The sequence below is a fragment of the Pseudopipra pipra genome, chromosome 3 (assembly GCF_036250125.1).
Source record: "Pseudopipra pipra isolate bDixPip1 chromosome 3, bDixPip1.hap1, whole genome shotgun sequence".
Taxonomy (NCBI): Eukaryota; Metazoa; Chordata; class Aves; order Passeriformes; family Pipridae; genus Pseudopipra; species Pseudopipra pipra.
The window spans coordinates 81,816,155-81,833,908 of record NC_087551.1 but is presented as its reverse complement, the minus strand read 5'-3'; the positions used below and the strand labels follow the sequence as shown (position 1 = coordinate 81,833,908).

Here is a 17,754-nt window from a genome sequence, read left to right as displayed (position 1 = left end):
GTGGCAGGAAGCCAAACCGCCAGATTAAAATATTATATACAACCATACTGAATTTTAACCAAATTGGGTTTTGTGAAATAAGTGTCATGTAGGCTCATGAATTGCAGGACTTGCTTTATTTAAAGGGTAAAACCTGTATTTGCTGAAGAATCATCTCTGTTTGCTCAAAGGCTGTGCAGTCAGTCTTACCTTGCACTCTGCTCCCACTGCTGTTCTTTCCCCTTCATTCTGCTTTCATTACCAAGCCTATTCTGCAGGAGCTCTGCAACCTGCAGGGGCCTCAGACTCCCGCTTCGGCCACAGGCACTGCCAGGGCAGTGGGACAAAGGTGCTGGTCAGGGGTGGATCAGGAGGTGGCTCTCCTTAGTGGGGCCTTTGTGCTTCTTTTCTCCTTTCTCACAGAATAAAATCCAGTATTGCTGGAATTCTACTTCATGGTAGAAACTTTCCTGTACTGGTTTGTCAGTAACAGTACAAACAAGGTGTTTCTAGTGGTGATAGTACCTCATTGTCTAGATTTGAGTATGGTTTTTGACTCAAAGAGAAAAAGGAAATGAGTGAAGACTACCATATAAGAACCAGAATGTTGGTGCTCAGGTATTTCAGTACACAGGTATTTAAGGCAACCCTAAACAGGGTTAGAGCAGTGTGCTGATACTGCCAGTGAGCATCTGGTATGTGACTGCTGCCTTTGCTTGTGGGGTTCCTGAAATTCCCTCCCTTGAAATTCTCCCATGGAATGGAAGGAGCATAACTGAGTTCTGAGAGCATGTAATGAGTAACTGAACCATTTCTCTTTGAGGACAACTTCAAGTGTTTCTCAGAACCTCAGTGTCTGTTCTGATATTAAAACCAGCATTGCTTTTGCTCTTCCTGAAAACTCTGAACTCAAGCTGCAAAGTGAAAATGCTTCGTATGTATTTTAACTTCCTCTGGGGTTTATCATCACTGATGCTGGCAGTAGGGTGAAGTGTGAGTGTCACCAGAGAGGAGCCTGCTTATGAAAGCTGCTGAAGTAGCTCACAACTTCCCCGAGCAGCCAATGCTGGCTGTCACCAGTTCGGGCCATTTGTGTTATCCCATGGGGTGCTGCACCAGGAGCAGCTCTGCAGGGCAGCATGGCGGGGGCTGCCTTGCTTTGGGACAGCCCTGGGATGAGGTGTTGGAATCAAATGCCCACTGCAACTGGCTGACCGACTGCCACCTGTACATTCCCAGCCACCGCTTCTGCAGGGTGTGGTGAGCAAGGGACCTGCTTCGGAAGCTGCACTCCAGCATATATGTCTTGTTGATAGGACAAATACTTTTGGAATATAGAAAAATACTTTATTACACATGACTCTTTTACTTTTACCTGTGCTTTTTCTGTTTTGTCCTGTATTACTTGCCATGTCTCTGTTTACAGAAAAACCCGGAGGAGGATGGCTCAGGGAAAACACTAAGTTGGGAACCAGGTCACTTGCTTTTAACAATCTACACCGTTCGCAGCATCGAGCAGCTTTTGCCTTTCTTCAACGTACTCAGCCAAGTTTTTAACAGCAAAGTCACAAGCAGATGTGTTGGACACTCAGGGAGCCCTGTCCTTTACCCCAGCTGTTTTCCGAGTAAGGACATAAAAATGGAGAACCTCAAGACCTTCTCTAGCAAAGCAAGACAAAAGATAGAAGAAATGGTTGAGAAGGATTTTCTTGAAGGTGTCATAAAATCATGAACCAAACTGGTACTACGCAGCCTATGTGAAGTGTAACTATTTAAATGAAATACTGTATCTTTCCCAGGTGTATAGTATTCTTTTCTTACTTTGTATGTAATGAAATACTTAATGTTGTATTTAAGTTAAATATTTGTAAATAAGAGAAAAGTTCTGGATGTGGCCTGAATCAAGTTTAAATATTGGTGGCTCATATTGATTATGGTGCCTACTATTTGCAGTAAATGTTTTGTTGTCTTGAGTTCTGTCTTTAAAAAAAACTAAAAAAAAAATACAAGGTGCACATTTTTTCAATTTGTTTCCAGTTTATTTCTGTCTTTTTTTTTTTAAATCTATTAGAACTTGTGCTTATTTAATAATCTGGAAAATGCCATTATGTCAGGAGTTAATACAGGACTACAAGAACAACGTCAGAGGTAGACACCCTGAATCAAAGTAAGCTGAGGAGGACACTTGTGTGTTTAAAACACTACATCCCTTGACCCAGCCCCTTCATGGTGCTGGGCAGCAGTAAGGGCCACAGAAGACAAACTTGTCTCTGTCCCTTCCCTCTTAAGTGTGATTATAAATACTATTACTGCAAATCACTTTCTAATTAATTTCACAAAGTATCTAATGAAGATAATATTGCAATAATAAGTTATTATTTGCAAATGTTCTTTTTTTTTTTATTGTTTCCCCCTCGAACTGAGGTAAACTGAATGTGAAGACTAGTGACAGCCTGTGCCTTATGCTGTTTGCCCACAGATGACTGGGCTGCTGTGGGAAGGTGGGGATGATGTTCCTGCAGCAGGCACTGTGCTGCAGCCACTGTGAGCACAGTCACAGCAGAGCTCCAGTCATGCAGCCATGGCCAGTGCTCTGAGGATGCGGGAGCTGGATTTCAGGCACAATGTGACAATGAATTAAGCTGGGCTGGGGCAGATTTCCTTCTAGACATGGCCATGGCCTGTCAAGAACTTAGACAAACTTGGGGAGGGGAACATTCAGCAGCAAGTGCATCTCATTAAGAGGTAAGTTGCTAAAGGAGGTAAAGAATAAGTGGAAAAATATTCTGTTCAGTTCTGATCAATGCTTGTTACTCCCAGGAAGGGTTGAGTGCGTGCACAAGAGCACGTGGTAAAAAAAGTAATATTAAAAGATAAGCAAAGCTGTGTAATTTAACTGCTGTTGTATATCCTTCGTTATATAGGCTGGGGTGGTGCTCCCTTTCCACCAGCGAGGTGGTAAACGGCCAGGCTTACTTCATGGGCAAGGGCATCCGCATTCTCCTGTGGAATGTTGGAAAACTTAGTTATGCTGCTGTCACCATGAGAAGGTTAGACCAAATATGTGATATTAAGGCAAGCATTTTCCTGCAAATGCTGTGCTCCCTGTATTGCTCCATCAGCCTGAGGTATCTTCTGCCACAGCCGTCATGCTGGCAGGGAGAAGCAGGCCAGAGCATGTGAAGGAGGTAGAGCAGGACCACTGCTTTTACTGTCAACTTTAAGTTCAGATGTGGACTAACTTAACAGCAGCAAGAATTTTTTTTCTATTTTGCCTCTTATGAAATCATGCAATTAGGCAGTGCTTTGGTAACTTTCTTCTTAACCCTGAGATCTCAGAAAGCTTTTCAAAATCATCTAGTGTCAAATCTGCCTTTATAAACACATTTTCCTTTTAAAGATAAACATTGAGAACATGAAACATTACTTTTCTAAATAAAAGAAAATCCAAAGAGACTACTTTTTGTGATCATTAAGTCTTTTTTTCCAAATTTGGCATTTGTTAAGTGTGATTCAATGAGAAGTATGTAAGCATACTACTTCTGTCACCCCATGCTAAGGAGAACATTGTTTAACATAAACAAGATGTTTAGGCACTGACCTGTGTGTCTGCTTCAGCGTATATTCTAACGACATCCTCTGTTCCTGATGGACGGACAAAAGCTCGTGACAACTTGTACTTCTTTACAAGGGCATCGATTTTCTCCTGCAGTCCCAGAGGTGTAACCGCACGTCTTTCTGCATCTGTCGTGTCAATAACACGCCTGTCTGCAACCTGCAGCATCAGAAACAATTTATTTGTGTCGTGGATAAGACATAAATTCAGGTTTCGATCTGTTGTGCTGCCTGAAGAAGAGTTCAATTTGAGAGTTATTAAAGGGCTACTCAAACACTTGGCATCCCTAGGATCCCTGCTCAGCATGTATTAACCATGTCCTGACAGGGCTCAGCTGCTCAGTTTGGAAAAGGGTCAGTTCTGAACCTGCCTCCTTCGTCAGACTCTGAAGTGAAGCTGCAGCTTCTCCCAGTAGATCAGAAAGCTGAAATTCTCTCCTCTGGTTAATTTAAAGCCCAGAGCTTCCTTACTTTGTCTAATAGAATGCTACCACATGGCAGCCTGTTCTGCTCAAGCTCTTTGAATATTGGAGAGGATAAAGAAGCAAGAGCTTGAACATTCAAGTTATACAAAGTGGCACAGCAAGAAAAATCCAGCTGCCTAGCAAGCAGGGCCCTTAGAAAAATGGGATTTTTCTAATTTGAAAGTTAAGAAGGAAAAAATTAGGCTAAAATTTGAAGAGTTCTGGTCAGGTTTTTCCATTTAACATAGTTGGCTATTATTTCATCATTTTTGTAAGTTGTATTTTTATCTTAGTCCAAGTTAAATTCTGGTCCCTCCTCTGGGTCATTTCATGGCTTGTTTGGCACAAGATGCTCACAGTAGGGCCCCGAGATGCTGCTGTAACCTGAGCCAGCAAGGTGTGTAACTCACCTGAACTTTGAGCAGCCGATTGGGAAGGTCAGTGTAGAGGGCATCCCACTGTTGCACAGTCAGACCTTTCAAGGCCAGGATTGCTTCAATAACCAGCATGTCTGAGATGGCATCGCCAACAGTCTGTTAACAGACAGGGAAGAAACACTGGAGCAGTCAACAGTGAAGAAAGGAAGGCAGGATTTGATCAGTAAGCTTCCAGCTGAAGAGTGCAAGTACAGCCAGGTCAACTTGCCCAGTGTAGCTGAGCTTGGTTGGTTTGGTTACAGAGGGGAGGAATGCTGGTTTTGTTGCCCATACCACGCTGCTCCTAAGGTAAGAACAGCAGCAGATTTGTACAGCTCTGCCAAGGGCAAGTGATAGTCCTCACCTCTCCTAAGGAGGACTGGCACCTCACTGCTGTTCAGGGGTCTCTGGCACTACCACAGACAAATAACATCTGTGCTAAGACACAGTCCGAGGAGTCCAAGGGCTGTGTGGATCCAGGCACTGGAACACCCCCATCCTCCTGTACTATATAACTTAGTGAAAAACTTCAGACAGAAGATTACTACTAGTTGAATCATGAACGAGTCACATCCTAGCACTAGGTTCCCGTGCTATCCCACTTCCTCTACGTCCTGCAGCCAGCAGACTGCACCAGATAAAAGCATTCTGCAGCCACTCATGAGAAAGTATCACATTTTTCTAAAGACTGGTCCCACCCTCCTCTTCTTGGCCCCTTCTATCATGGCACCCGACTTCCTGCTCCAGCAGTCCCCAGCAGTAGCCTGACAGGAACTCACAAACAGGATTAGCCTCATGACTGCCAACATAGCAATTCATTTCTCTCAGTTTTTACCTGATTAATCAGGTCAATCATGTTTTCAAGCACCTTTGCTGCTTCTCTTTTTTCATCATCCTTCTCCTCTTTCACCAATTGTCTTATTTTAGTTTCAGCAGATTTACTAAATAATACCTGGAATAAAAAGATGAGAGCTTGTCAAGATCAAATTAGGATATGTGCAGCAACAAGGAAAAAATTTTTACTATCTAAGCCCAAATAACCATCATTAATATTTGCTATCATGAATTCCCATGCCCACATAAACCACAGAGAACCCGGTGGCAATGCTATGATAAAGACAGAAGGGGAAAACAAGTCTGTTTTCAAACAAGGAGAGAAAAGTCTAGTTTATAAAAGTAAGCAAAGAGTGAAAAGACATTTTTTTCCAGCTAGTCTAACTAAAATTTTGTACATATTGGCTGATCATATGCATTACATGGTCACACTTACTGTACCATGTCCATTTGCCTCGAAATAAACACCAACATCAAACTCCTGGGCCTTGTGATGCAAGTGTTTCACTCCTGTTTTGACACAGTGCACAGGTACCTGCAGCCCAAGGATATGCAGAGAATGACAATGATGTTACAGACTCCTCAGAAGGTGGGAACTGCAGGTCAAGTGAAGTGCAGGAACTGAGCACCAACCTGGATAGAACTGGATTGACTGTTACAAACTAACCCATGTTTCACAGCCACTGACTCTGCAGAGCTAATATTATCCACTATTTCTGCAGACCCAATTAAAAAAGATTTCATTTATTCAAGTGTAAATAAAGGCTAATGAAAGAAATCAAGAAACAAACTCCAAAGCTAGAAAAACCCAGTTCAGCTTATGGCTTCAGGGAACACAACTGATTTCTATACAAACAGAAATAGCACCTCTGCTCAATTTCTGTAGTGAACAACATTTAGCTTGTTGCAGAAAATTAAACTCAGTGTCAAAGTATCAAGGAGCCTTTACTAACTCACTTTGCTGCAAAGTTATGAAGTCCTCAGCTTGTTCGAGACGGAAAAATGGATTTTAACATTTTTAAATTAGTAAAGGCTGACTGGAACTTTTTCAGCTTTGCTCTCTTGGGTCTCCTTTGCCACCAAGAATTTAGTCAGTACTGCAGCTTTGAAGGAGTAATTTATTTTCACCCAATTAAAGTTTTCCAACAATCATATTACAGGAGCATTTATTTTAAAAGTAAACAAATTTGCATTAAATAACATTTGCAGGAAACTAGCAAGGAAAAATATGGAGAATACCTTTAGTGTTTCCTCGAGGTAGCGTGTCGAACTCCCATTGGCATACGCTGTTTGTACCACGGCCATCTCGAAGTTCTGTCTCACCTGAGCAAACCAAGAAGCCAAGTGCTTTAGTGTACTATGGGCCCATAGCCAAACAAGTAGGATAAATTGAAGAATAATTAGAATTGTTAAACATACACTTAAAGCTCCTGGGCATCAGAGGAAGGCAGGAGCTCACAGAGAACATTTTATGTTTAAAACAACATGAATTCTGTCCAAGTCTTTGTATATCCTGTTTTGTTTTTTCTTGTGGCTGGCTGAAGCAGCTCTCCAAGCTCAGACTTTCCCAACTGCTTTTTCAGATTCAGTTAGCTCTGTGCACAGGCCAGACACATGGCATTACATGAGGCCACACACACAAGCAGTAAAGTCAAAGCTTCCAGTGCAAAGTAAGCACAGGCTGGTGGCAAGCACAAGTTCTCCTCACTGGCCAGCTTCTCTGACACAGAAATGAACTGGTCTCTGAGAAAACAAAACCAGGCTGCCTTATCTAGGTTCAGTATCATAGACACTGAGTCCAAGAGGACTTCTGCAAAAAAAGAAAAGCTTTTTCTCTCTATCCCTTGTGCGGAGAGGATGCTATGTGGCAGAGAGTGGTTTGGGAATGATAACACACAAACCCTTGACTGCCACAACCATGTTCCTCAGACTCTTTTATACTTTAACATATGAAGTGAATGGTGGCACTTTAGTTTGTAAAGTTACCTTGGCAAGAAGTTCTTTAAGGAAGATACTAATTAAAGTTGCTATTTTATCTCCATCAATTAGGTGAAAATGGCCGGTTGCATCCTTATAGTAATAAACAATTCTATCTGCATCGCCATCAAAGGAGCAGCATCTCTCATTGGGCTTCATGTCTAGCCCTAGTGCACACACAGTTACAAATGCAAGTTAGAGACAGAAAAAAACACAAAGTGCTCAAATTTGTCCCAGAGTGGATCTCATAAGGAAATTAGCTCTGTGAACACACAAAAATAACGCTCTCAGACTGACAGACGTGTAACAGGGAATCTGTACTGAATGGCAACTGAAGTGCATATTCATATCAAAAATACAAATACTAACATCAAAAATGCAGGTTCTCTAAACATTAATGATAATACACCTTCTCCTCAAACATGTATGAAAAGCAGTCCCAGAACTACTGCGTATAGTCACATCTCTAAAATTCAGAAATAAGGGCTGAGTATCAGTGATGGCACAAAGTTAAAAACCTTGCAGCAGCGGAACACCCACCCCTTATTTTACACACCCAGTCACCAGCAAGCACACATCCATACACCACAGACAGACCTCACACATCACCTTCAGACAGAGGCGAGTCGCTGTCCCCCACTGCGCGGCAAAGCCAGCCCATGTTTGCTGTGACACCTGGGGCCCTGCCTGACACCTGGGCAGGAGCCTGAGGCAGCCAGTGGCAGCTGAGTGGCCTTAGCTGGACATGGGCACACACCCAGCCCTCCCTCACTGCTCCTCTGAGCAGGGCGTGGCACGCTGTGCAGCCCTGAGCATGGAGACAAACTATATCCAGGCAGAGGAGGACTCTGGGGCCATGTCACTGCACTTCCCTGCTCATGGCTGGTCCTCTGTGTACTCTGTACTTCACCCTCCAAGACAACAACTAATTATTTTTCCCTTGTATCAAGAAATGCTTTTCCTCAGGAAATACTTCTGGCCTGTTTAATTTTATTCCATTCCCACTTGCCAGACCTGCTCCTCCCCTTTGATGTCTTTCCTAAAGCAAGGCAAACATGCACCCCCACACCAGCAAAGCCATCACTGAAATACAGTTACAACAGGAGGTGGCACATAAATCCAAACATTGAAAAACCTACCCCTCTCCAAAGTAGCCATCACTAAGATTTCTTAGAGCTGTACAAAAAATACACAAGTGGATGTGCTGGCTATAAAATGCCTCACGTTTAGTGTGCTTGATATTAAACTTACACAACAATGTATACAATGCATAAGGAGTACCTGCCTCAAAAACTTTCCAGGCTTAATTCCAAGAGAGAAACAGTTAGGAAACAGTCCTCGCTGACACAGCAATGCCACACAGAAATGAATTGCTTTAGTTAAGGTAAATCTTGCTTTTCTTTAGATGTCATAAGGTCCCATTAACCTCAGGGTCTATTTCTCAGGAACTGCAGCTGGCCATTCTCTAGGCTGGTTTGAGAGTCCACCAGGAACCCAGCAGGGAGCTCCTAAGGACATGCTACATCCTGTGCCCCCTTCTTGGAAAAAAATATTTTAGTACACAAGCAGACAGAAAAATTGGCCCACCTTGGTGACACCTTGCTCTCCAGAGCACAGGAAATTATACCCCAAACCTTGCCTGTTTCTTCTCCTGCTTGCCTGAAGTGATACAGGACACTAAATCCCAGTGCCAGTGAGGTTCTGAAGCCAAAGCATGAGGTAATGACAACTGCAACATTTAACAAGCTGAGACTCCCTATGACTTTAAACAGGAAGCTGATACCACCTAACCCTTCAGAAAAATCAAATAATTTGTTTCAGTGAGTGACTAGGAAAACCCAAAGAGTCTCTCATCAGGCAGTTAAAGCCAGGATCCAGAGGTGACACACAAGCCTCCATCCCCAGCAGTGACTGACACTGTGCTGCTCCCACTGTGCTGGCATTTCTCCAGCACACAAGCAGCATGGGAAGGGGAAACCACACCATAATTTGGTGTTCAGATGGAGTTGTCCAATGGAGAACCCATTTTAACCTCAAGTAACCTCATATCCAAACCACCCTGCTCTTCCAGTTCAGGGATTTTCTTTTATCCACTTTGCAGGAAATCAGTTCAAATAATTTCCTCTCTGGTTTATGTCAGTCACTAATATGTCAATATGCCGGTCTGCTGGCATCAAGCTGTTAATTATCCCAGATCTTCTTCAGGAACTCGAAAAAGTGTCTGCAAACCCAGCCCACAACATGAATGTTTCTTCATATCACAAAGGGAAGCAAAATAAACAACATTAAGCCAGTCCTGACTGATCTCTGGACTCCACCAGCTTAACATTCAGAACAGATTGTCAAACATACTTCAGCCACTCAGAGAGATATTGTACTCCTCCAAACAGTTTAACATGAACTAGAGCTGTGCCAAACCTGGCCATACGATTCTCTCTTTCCATTGCACCAGCAGAACCATTCATGCAGTCACTAGTAAGAAACAGGGAGCGCAGCTGATCTGAAGATGATGCACCCTTGCCAGACCCTGCTCTTTCAGGCCTGGAGAGGAGGTAAAGTGATATAAAATTACCAAATACATACCTCTGGGTGGTTTCTGATGAACTTTCACAAAATCTGCACCACATAAATGATTGAGTTTCTCCTTGGTTCCATCATTATATATGTGAATTAGCACCTCTTGTGGAAAGTAGGGCTTCATTTCTGATAGTTTCAGGGCTCCTATTCCATTGGCACAGTCAATCTTCAGGTGCCTCTGACACTCTCCAGAGCTGTGAGACTTAGCACAAGGAAAGAAGGGGCAAAGTGAACCCTTGCCCTAGCAAAACCACAACTAGAGGCAAGCTGAATTCCAAAATTCAGGCCCAAGCAGGTTAACAATCAGAAGATAATAATTTTGTACATTTGCATGAAAAAGACAACACCCACTATTCACCTGTTTTATCAGTTCCATAAAAGCTTTGGATAGTTTTTCATAATAGCCTTCCAGTGTTGCTTTCCCATACTGCCCTTGGGTGTTTTGACAGCAGACCATGTAATGTAGCTGTGGTGTTGTCACCAGACCATAATCTAGCATGAAACAAAAGGCATAATATTCAGAAATAGAATTGCAAATTAACTGTTGATTCAAAGTTGCCCGGTATACAGACAAATGCAGGGCAGGAAATACATACGAAATTTTTGAAGTTCTGTTGCAAAAAGATGACTCCCACCCCCACCCCTCCTTGCATTAAAGCCATATGAATACCCTGAAAGGACACTGTTACAAGAAAGAATGGAAATGTGTCTGGGCTACTGCCTTAGGCCTATATAAAAGAGTCACATCTACATAAAAAACTTGAATTGCAGAATTTTAACATACCATGGTACTGACCACCCAGAACAAGAATCCCGTCTATTACTGACTGGGAGAGTTTCTCGCTGCTTGGCCTGGAAAACAACAAATACAACTGATAACCTTTGCAAAGGCATTTATGTATGGACTAGGGAAAGAGACATGTGGAAGACTGTACAAACTTCCTGTCAGTAAGTTTAGACTCATAGTGAAGAAATCCATATCTTTTTCTATATTGCAGGCAATTCTCAATAAAGAAGTTTGAAAGCCAAACCCGAGGGAATTGCAAAGACAAGTATACTGCTGAACATAGGTGGACATCCCACAGTACCCACAAAAAACCCCCACATCACAATAAAGCATCGCGTCCAGAAACAGTGATAAGAAGTTCTCGTAGCTATCAGGGCAGCTAACATAGGAACAGCATTGGAAAACTTCTGCTTATTGCTATAATCATAAATTTAGGCATAGGAAAAGCATAATCTGGCTGCAGGGGGCAAAGCACCCCAAAAGCACCCATGAACACAGCACTGGCACCTCTATAAAAGCAGCACACATCTACAGCATTTTGTAACTACCTGGTGTCTCTACCAATAAAAACCAAAGCATCTTTGTGCAGGTTCACTTCTGCTTTTTGGCAGATCTCACTTATCACTTCCTGTAATTCCTGCTCCTCTGCATTTGCTAGTTGTGTGGCATACTCTTCCCAGGAAGGGTGCAGCATTTCTCCAAGAGGATCAACCAGCTTTATGCCATTGTCTTCCTTAGTAGAAAAAAAAAGAACAAAAGATACTAAGTCTACAAGTGGGGAACTTAGTAAAACCTTTTTGAAGACAGTCAACATATGGTTCAATCACATTGCTTCTTTAAAGGTGGAGAACTGCTGAGATGCAAAAGCTTAGCTGTTTATTTAAACCTCCAACAAGGCCCCCAAAAGTACCATAACCAGCATATTAAGTAACCAACTTTTTCCCCCTTGTAATTTTGGTATGAAACTAATTTGACATTGCAATGATGTAAGGGGAGATTCAAATAAACTGCAATGCTCCACAGCAGCAATAAGTCTAAGTGCCTGATTTGTAATTGCTGCATTTGGGTGTTTATTTTAAAAACTTACAAATTTTGCTCAGAAGTTCTTCCCTTCTCAAGGGTGCTCCTAGCTTGATAACATCAAAAAGTTATGTTGCAACATAAAATGTTTTCTATGTTACACCATTTCCACATAAGAAAAAATGACACTTGGGTCAGAGGGAAAAGTAACTTCAAATATGCCAGAGATCATATTTACAGGGAGCAGGCTAAATGTGTGCTTTAAGTAGGCCCAAGTGTCTTCAGTATCTGGTCTCTCAGTGCCATGAAGAGCTTTGATTCCACCAAACTGACCACATCTTTCCATCATTCTACCAAAACATTTCACACCACTCCACCAAACCGGTCACACGTTTAAGGAAAAGGCTGATCTTACCTCAGGGTTGTGAGATGCTGTAACCATGACACCAATAGTTGCTGCCACGGCTTTGGACCTGAGGACTGCGAGCAGGCCCATGCGGAACATGACGTGATCCAGCTGCTGGGCCTTGGTGCGAAACCCAGCAGTGCCATACTGCAGAGCCAGGCCGGCAGGCTTGGGATGTAAGGCGGAGTATTTTCTAAGGGCTTCGGGATCCATTTCTAGAGCAGGAAGTAACACAGATACAAGTGAGAGAACTCAAGTCATCGTAATTAGTTCCACGTTTTTGACTTTGAAGCAAACAGGATACTTTAAACCACTCGTATCAAGTCCCTTGGTGGGAGTGCAGCCAGGCACCACCAGAGTGAAGGAGCCTCTACGTTCCCTGTACAGCACTGGATAAGCAGAGCTCGACCAGATTTAAACAGATCACGCACGGAGGAGGCGAGGAGAGACGCGATTCCCGGTCGGCTGGATCCAGGGGTCCCGACAACTTCTCGCCCGCTTCTCACCGCAACATCAGCGCCCACCACGCTCGGCCGCGACCCCTCAGACTAACTCTCGATCCCCAAAGCAGCCTGCCCCCCCTCTCCAAGCCCTTGTAGGGAATCCTCCAGCAGTGTCCCCGGGACCTTTCCCTCGGGCGGCGGCTCTGCCGAGGCGCTCCGTGCGGACCCACCCGGTCACGGCCACCTGAAGCGCGCACAGCCGCCGGGCCGGGAAGGGCTGGGCGGGGCCGGCCGGACACGCCACGACGGGCGCCTCCGCAGCCGCCTCCCTGCACGGCTGATGCCCTCGGGATCCCGCGGCGCCGACGCCCGGACCCACCTGCCGGGAGGGACAGGACGGGAAGGGACGGGAAGAGATGGGACACGACAAACCCCCTCCAATCCCGCTGTCGCCGCGCGCCCCTCACGGAGCCGGCGCGGCCACGCCCACAGGCTGTGCAACCGACCAATGGCCACGCGATGGGCGGGGCTTAGTCTGCGACGTGGCGCCCGAGCCACGCCCACCCCTCTCAGAGCCGCGGCCGGGCCGAGCGCACCGCGCCCCTGCCCCCCTCCTTCGGGAAAATCCGGCTGTGTCTGGGACGGGTCGGGCTCTCGGGGATATCCAGTCTTGCACAGCTTCACTGACGTCACGCTCGGACTCCAAACTGCCGCCCCAGTGTGCTGGTTTTGTCTGGGGCGGAGTTATTTTTCTTCGCAGTGGCTGGTACGGGGCTGTGTTTTGGATTTGTTCCGAACACAGGGTTGATAATGTAGAAACGTTTTGGTTATTGCTGAGCAGGGCTTACACAGAGCCAAGGCCTTTCCTGCTTTCCGTACTGCCACGCTGGCGAGGCGGCTGTGGGTACGTGGGAGGCTGGGAGGGGACACAGCCAGGACGGGTGACCCCAAGTGACCAAAGGGTTATTCCAGGCCGTGTGACATCAAGCTCAGTATATGAAGTGTGGGGAAGAAGGAGGAAGGGGTTTGGGGTGATGCCGTTTGTCTTCCCAAGCCACCGTTACACATCTCCCTGCTCTCCTGAACACCTCCCTGCCCAGTGAATTAATGCTTGTTTTGCTTTGCTTACGTGCGCGGCATTTGTTTTTCATATTAAACTGATTTTATCTCAAACCCACGGGTTTTCTGGCTTTTCCCCTTCCGATTCTCCCCTGATCCCGCGGGTGGAGGGATCCCGGACCTCGGCTGCTGGCTGGAGTTGAACCACGACACGCAGACGCGGGTTCCTGCCCGCGCACATTGACGCGGGGCTCCAGCCTGGGCTCTTTCCCGTCCCTGAGCCCGGCACGGTCCCGCCTGGCTCTGTGGAGCACCCAGGTGCCAGCCCTGCCCGGCGTGTGTGGAGCGCTCCTGCGAGGGACTGGCTGCTGAGCGCTGTGTGCCCAGCCGTGTTCAATCAAATTCTGCCCTTAAAGAATCCTTGTTGCGTTGTGACGTGGTGCTAAACCTCACCGTGTCCTAAGCACCGGGATTTGACTCCAGGCCTCTCGTTCCAGGCGGGCGTGGAGGACAGCGCGATGGCTGTCACGGTAAAAGAATGCCTGGAGCTCCAGCTGCTGGAAGTGGAAATGCTCCTTTCGATGTTTCCCAAAAGAGGTGAAATCAATCTGGATAAAGATGCCGTGCCCAGCGTCCAGCGCTACCTTAAAAACTCTGATGGAGCTCTGCCCCCGCAGCTCGAATATTGCATCGCTCTTGATGTTGGGGAGGCGAAGGTAAGAACTGCCAAGTAGACGTGTTCATGTGTGTTGTTTTCTTTACTCCTACATACACTTGAAAACTCTACTCTGAAAAAAGGGGGGAAAACCCCACCTGATTTTTGTTTGCTTTTTCAAAAGCCAAGAATAACAGAAAAGTCTTGGCTGTTATTTGAGTATTAACTTTCTCTGGTCAATAAAGGCTAATAGAATGGCACATAGAAATAGACACCAATATCAATGGCACACACAGCATTCACAAGAGGCTGTGAAATCAGAGTTTACTGGTTTACAAATAGCTGTGCATTTCAAAGGCAATGTTCCCTGCATGGGAATACGTATGTTGGATTTTACATTATTCTAGCAAAATCACTCTATTATTTCTCTCTTCCACCCTTTGCACATGTACTGACATTCATTGGTCTGCATTTGAAATACAGTAATGTAAAAATAGCCCCACATAGCAGAATAAAATTAAGAGGAGTCACACAAACACTAAAACAAAACCAGCCTATGAGCAGGGAAACCAAACTTACAGTATAAGGAGTGATAATAGTTTATCTGATTGAAGAAAGGGCTACAATATGACAAGTAAGTAATGTAAATATTTGCACAGAGAACATAGGTCTGAGTGTATAATAATGCAATGACTAGAAATTGAGAACAAACTCAGCTTAGAAGCCATTTTTCTCAGGACCAGGATAATTAAACACTAGAAGAATTTACTGGGTAATGAGGTGGCCTCGTGATTATTTGGAAACTTAGAAAAAAACCCACTACTCCAGTACAAGCCCTCCCTACACGGTTCATAGAACTTCTCTCTGAAGGCTGGTGAAAGGGTGCATTTTAGAAAGATACCTAAGCTTGTACCTATTGGCAGATTGTCAAGGAACTTGGAAAGATAATTAGTCATTTCACATTTCACTTTTCTCTGCAGGACTAATCATGTGATTGTACACTCTAGTGAGAATCCCCTAAAGGTCTACAGGAGCCTCAAGCACTGAGGACACATAAATCCTCTCCTGCTCTTGAACCAGAGACAGGGTTCAGTTTCCAAAGAACTGTGGTGCTCCGTTTGAAGGCACTGTAGGAATAGTCAAGAGAAATTCAACAGCCTGGAGTTCATAGGAGATCAGACAAGATAATCTAGATATTTCCCTGACCTAAAATGCACATAAATCTTTTTATCCCCTATAATCCTGAGAATACTTCCCCTTTATTGTGAATACTTGCTTAAAATATAATAATAATAATAATGCATAGAATCTTAGAATGGTTTGGGTTGGGAGCAACCTTAAAGATCATCTAGTTACACCACCCCCACTGCCATGTGTCTCTGTATACAGTATGTACAATCATAAATGCTGTTTCATGCAACTCTTGGCCTTGTTTTCCTGGGGTAGACCCAGCAACTGGCCTGAGTTCATTGATCAAATGTGCGTTGGTAAGGGATAAGATTCTCAAAACCCCCTAACAGATTCATAGTTCATCACTGTAGCAACACTGAGCACATACTGAGAACACACAAGATATATCCCTAGGGGGTAACTGGGTACCTTCTCCCAAGCCATAGCATTAGTTCTGTGACCAGCAGAAGAGCAGCCTGGATAACATGAGAAATTTTGGGAAAGTGTCAGCATGATGCAATAAAAGAAAAGGAGCAGACAAAAGAATGGGCTATTGGGACAAAAGGAAAGTGAAAGTAATTGCAGTCATTGGGATACTGCAATCTTAATGACATCTCATAATTTGCCTTTGACAGGGAAGAAGAATCTAGCATGCCTTCATTAGCTACAGAATTAATTTTCCGTGTGTTTGTGTTCTGTTTTTAAGGTAAAGGTGGAATTGCAGGTACACCTTCCTCATATGTATCCTCAGGTAGCTCCTCAGCTTTTTGCCAGATCAGATGCGCTGCACAGACAGCAACAGTTGCAGCTCAACACCCGTCTCACTTCTCACATCAGCTCTCTGGATTCAGGTGATCTTTGTATATGTGAAGCTGTGCAGTGGGTGAAGGACAACAGCCTGCCTTACTTGGAAAACAGTAAAATCTCTTCTGAACATGCTTCAAAAGAAGTCAGAGTTAAAGAATTTTTGCATCGCATGTGGATCTACAGCCACCATATATACAGGCAGGAATTGAGAAAAAAGATTTTTGACTCTGCAAAGAAGTTAAATCTGACTGGCTTCTGCCTAACTGGGAAACCTGGTGTCATCTGTGTGGAGGGGCTCCAAGAAAACTGTGAAGAGTTCTGGCGCGTTATTAGATATCCCAACTGGAAGCATATTTCATGCAAGCATGTGGACAACATAGAAACAGAGGGAAACATTGATGATATTCGTCTCTTTCATGGTTTTGAAGACCTGCAGTTTCAGGCACATGGTGATTACGGCCTGAGGAATGACTATCACATGGATCTTGGCCAGTTCCTAGATTTCCTGAAACAGCATCAAAGTGGACACATTTTTCAGATTTTATTTGGTGTTGAAGGCAAACTTTCAGACAAATAAGAGAAACTGTGTAAGGGGTTCTAATTTTGGAGAGCAACCACTGAAATACTGTGCCTTACAGCTACTGTGCAAAGGGAAACTTTAAATACTTGAACCATTCTTCTCGGATTTTAATCTTAGCTTCTGTTCTGAATTGCTACCTATTTTTGAGAAGTCTTCACTGATTTTCTAAGACCCTAGAATTGGCATTTGTGACTATGAGCCATGCCTCAAAGTGCCTGCAAGGTGATAAACACCCCACGCTACAGTATCCTGAATTACACACTCCTGTCTCCTCATCTGTACTGTGTTGTGTGTTCTAAGGTGTGGTGCAGGCCTGTAGTTAACTTCTACATTCTGCTGTGGGATACCAAAGTGGCTGAAGTCACAGATGAACGTGGCTTCCAATGCGAAAGCACACCTAGCTCAAGGAAGACTCACTGCTACATTAATGAGTTTGTGCGTCCAGTGTCCCACTGCTTCGCAAAGCATCCACTTCTCACTTCATTCAAACAATCCATTAAATGCAAAGGCTTGTGTCCAACCACAAGATGAAGTTTTGCTTTTAAATAAGGGGCAGAGGGAGGAGAAAGAAGCCCACATCACCCCATCCCTTGCATGGGTTGGGTAGTACCTGTACAGTTATGTTGCCAAAACTACTATTTTTGCATTTCACTTCCTCTCATAGAATAATAGAGTGCTTTGGGTTGGAAGGAACCTTAAAAATCGTCTAGTTCCAACCTCTCTGCCACGGGCAGGGACACCTTCCACTAGACCAGACTGCTCAGAGCCCCATCCAACCTGGCCTTGAACACTTCCAGGAGTGGGGCACCCACAACTTCTTTGGACAACCTGTTCCAGTGCCTTACCACCCTCACAGTAAAGAATTTATTCCCAATATCTAATCTAAACCTACTCTCTTGCAGTTTAAAACCATCCCCCTCTCCAGTCACTACATACTTTTGTAAAAAATCCCTTTCCAGCCTTCT

General features: G+C 44.5%; 3 protein-coding genes across 11 annotated transcripts in view; 2 read left to right on the top strand and 1 right to left on the bottom strand.

Moving 5' to 3' along the window:
- Positions 1-2,005, top strand: part of DOP1A (DOP1 leucine zipper like protein A) — a 60,737-nt gene extending 58,732 nt beyond the window's left edge. For all 7 annotated transcript variants that reach the window (XM_064651098.1, XM_064651095.1, XM_064651099.1 and 4 more), the window contains one exon: positions 1,406-2,005. In XM_064651098.1, coding sequence (XP_064507168.1) covers positions 1,406-1,711 — 306 coding nt within the window. In that variant the 3' untranslated portion in view covers positions 1,712-2,005. The remainder of the gene's footprint in view (positions 1-1,405) is intronic.
- PGM3 (phosphoglucomutase 3) lies at positions 1,997-13,030 on the bottom strand. Of its 3 annotated transcripts, none has more exons than XM_064651110.1 (13): positions 12,898-13,030; positions 12,085-12,290; positions 11,198-11,382; positions 10,647-10,714; positions 10,221-10,354; positions 9,869-10,064; positions 7,295-7,452; positions 6,548-6,631; positions 5,745-5,843; positions 5,310-5,426; positions 4,469-4,591; positions 3,581-3,754; positions 1,997-2,982 (listed from the first exon to the last, which is right to left on the bottom strand). In XM_064651110.1, the coding sequence occupies exons 2-13, from the start codon at positions 12,286-12,288 to the stop codon at positions 2,896-2,898; spliced, it is 1,629 nt and encodes a 542-aa protein (XP_064507180.1). In that variant the 5' UTR covers positions 12,289-12,290; positions 12,898-13,030; the 3' UTR covers positions 1,997-2,895. The 3 variants fall into 3 exon arrangements, with proteins under 3 accessions (XP_064507180.1, XP_064507181.1, XP_064507182.1); XM_064651111.1 differs by lacking the exon at positions 12,898-13,030 and adding an exon at positions 12,749-12,884; XM_064651112.1 differs by lacking the exon at positions 12,898-13,030 and having other exon boundaries at positions 11,198-11,378; positions 12,085-12,222.
- An 8-nt stretch (positions 13,031-13,038) lies between these two features.
- RWDD2A (RWD domain containing 2A) lies at positions 13,039-17,315 on the top strand. The gene is made up of 3 exons (XM_064651113.1): positions 13,039-13,284; positions 14,075-14,293; positions 16,109-17,315. Exons 2-3 carry the CDS (start codon positions 14,096-14,098, stop codon positions 16,784-16,786), a joined length of 876 nt encoding a protein of 291 aa, XP_064507183.1. The 5' UTR covers positions 13,039-13,284; positions 14,075-14,095; the 3' UTR covers positions 16,787-17,315.
- The last annotated feature ends 439 nt before the right edge of the window (positions 17,316-17,754 follow it).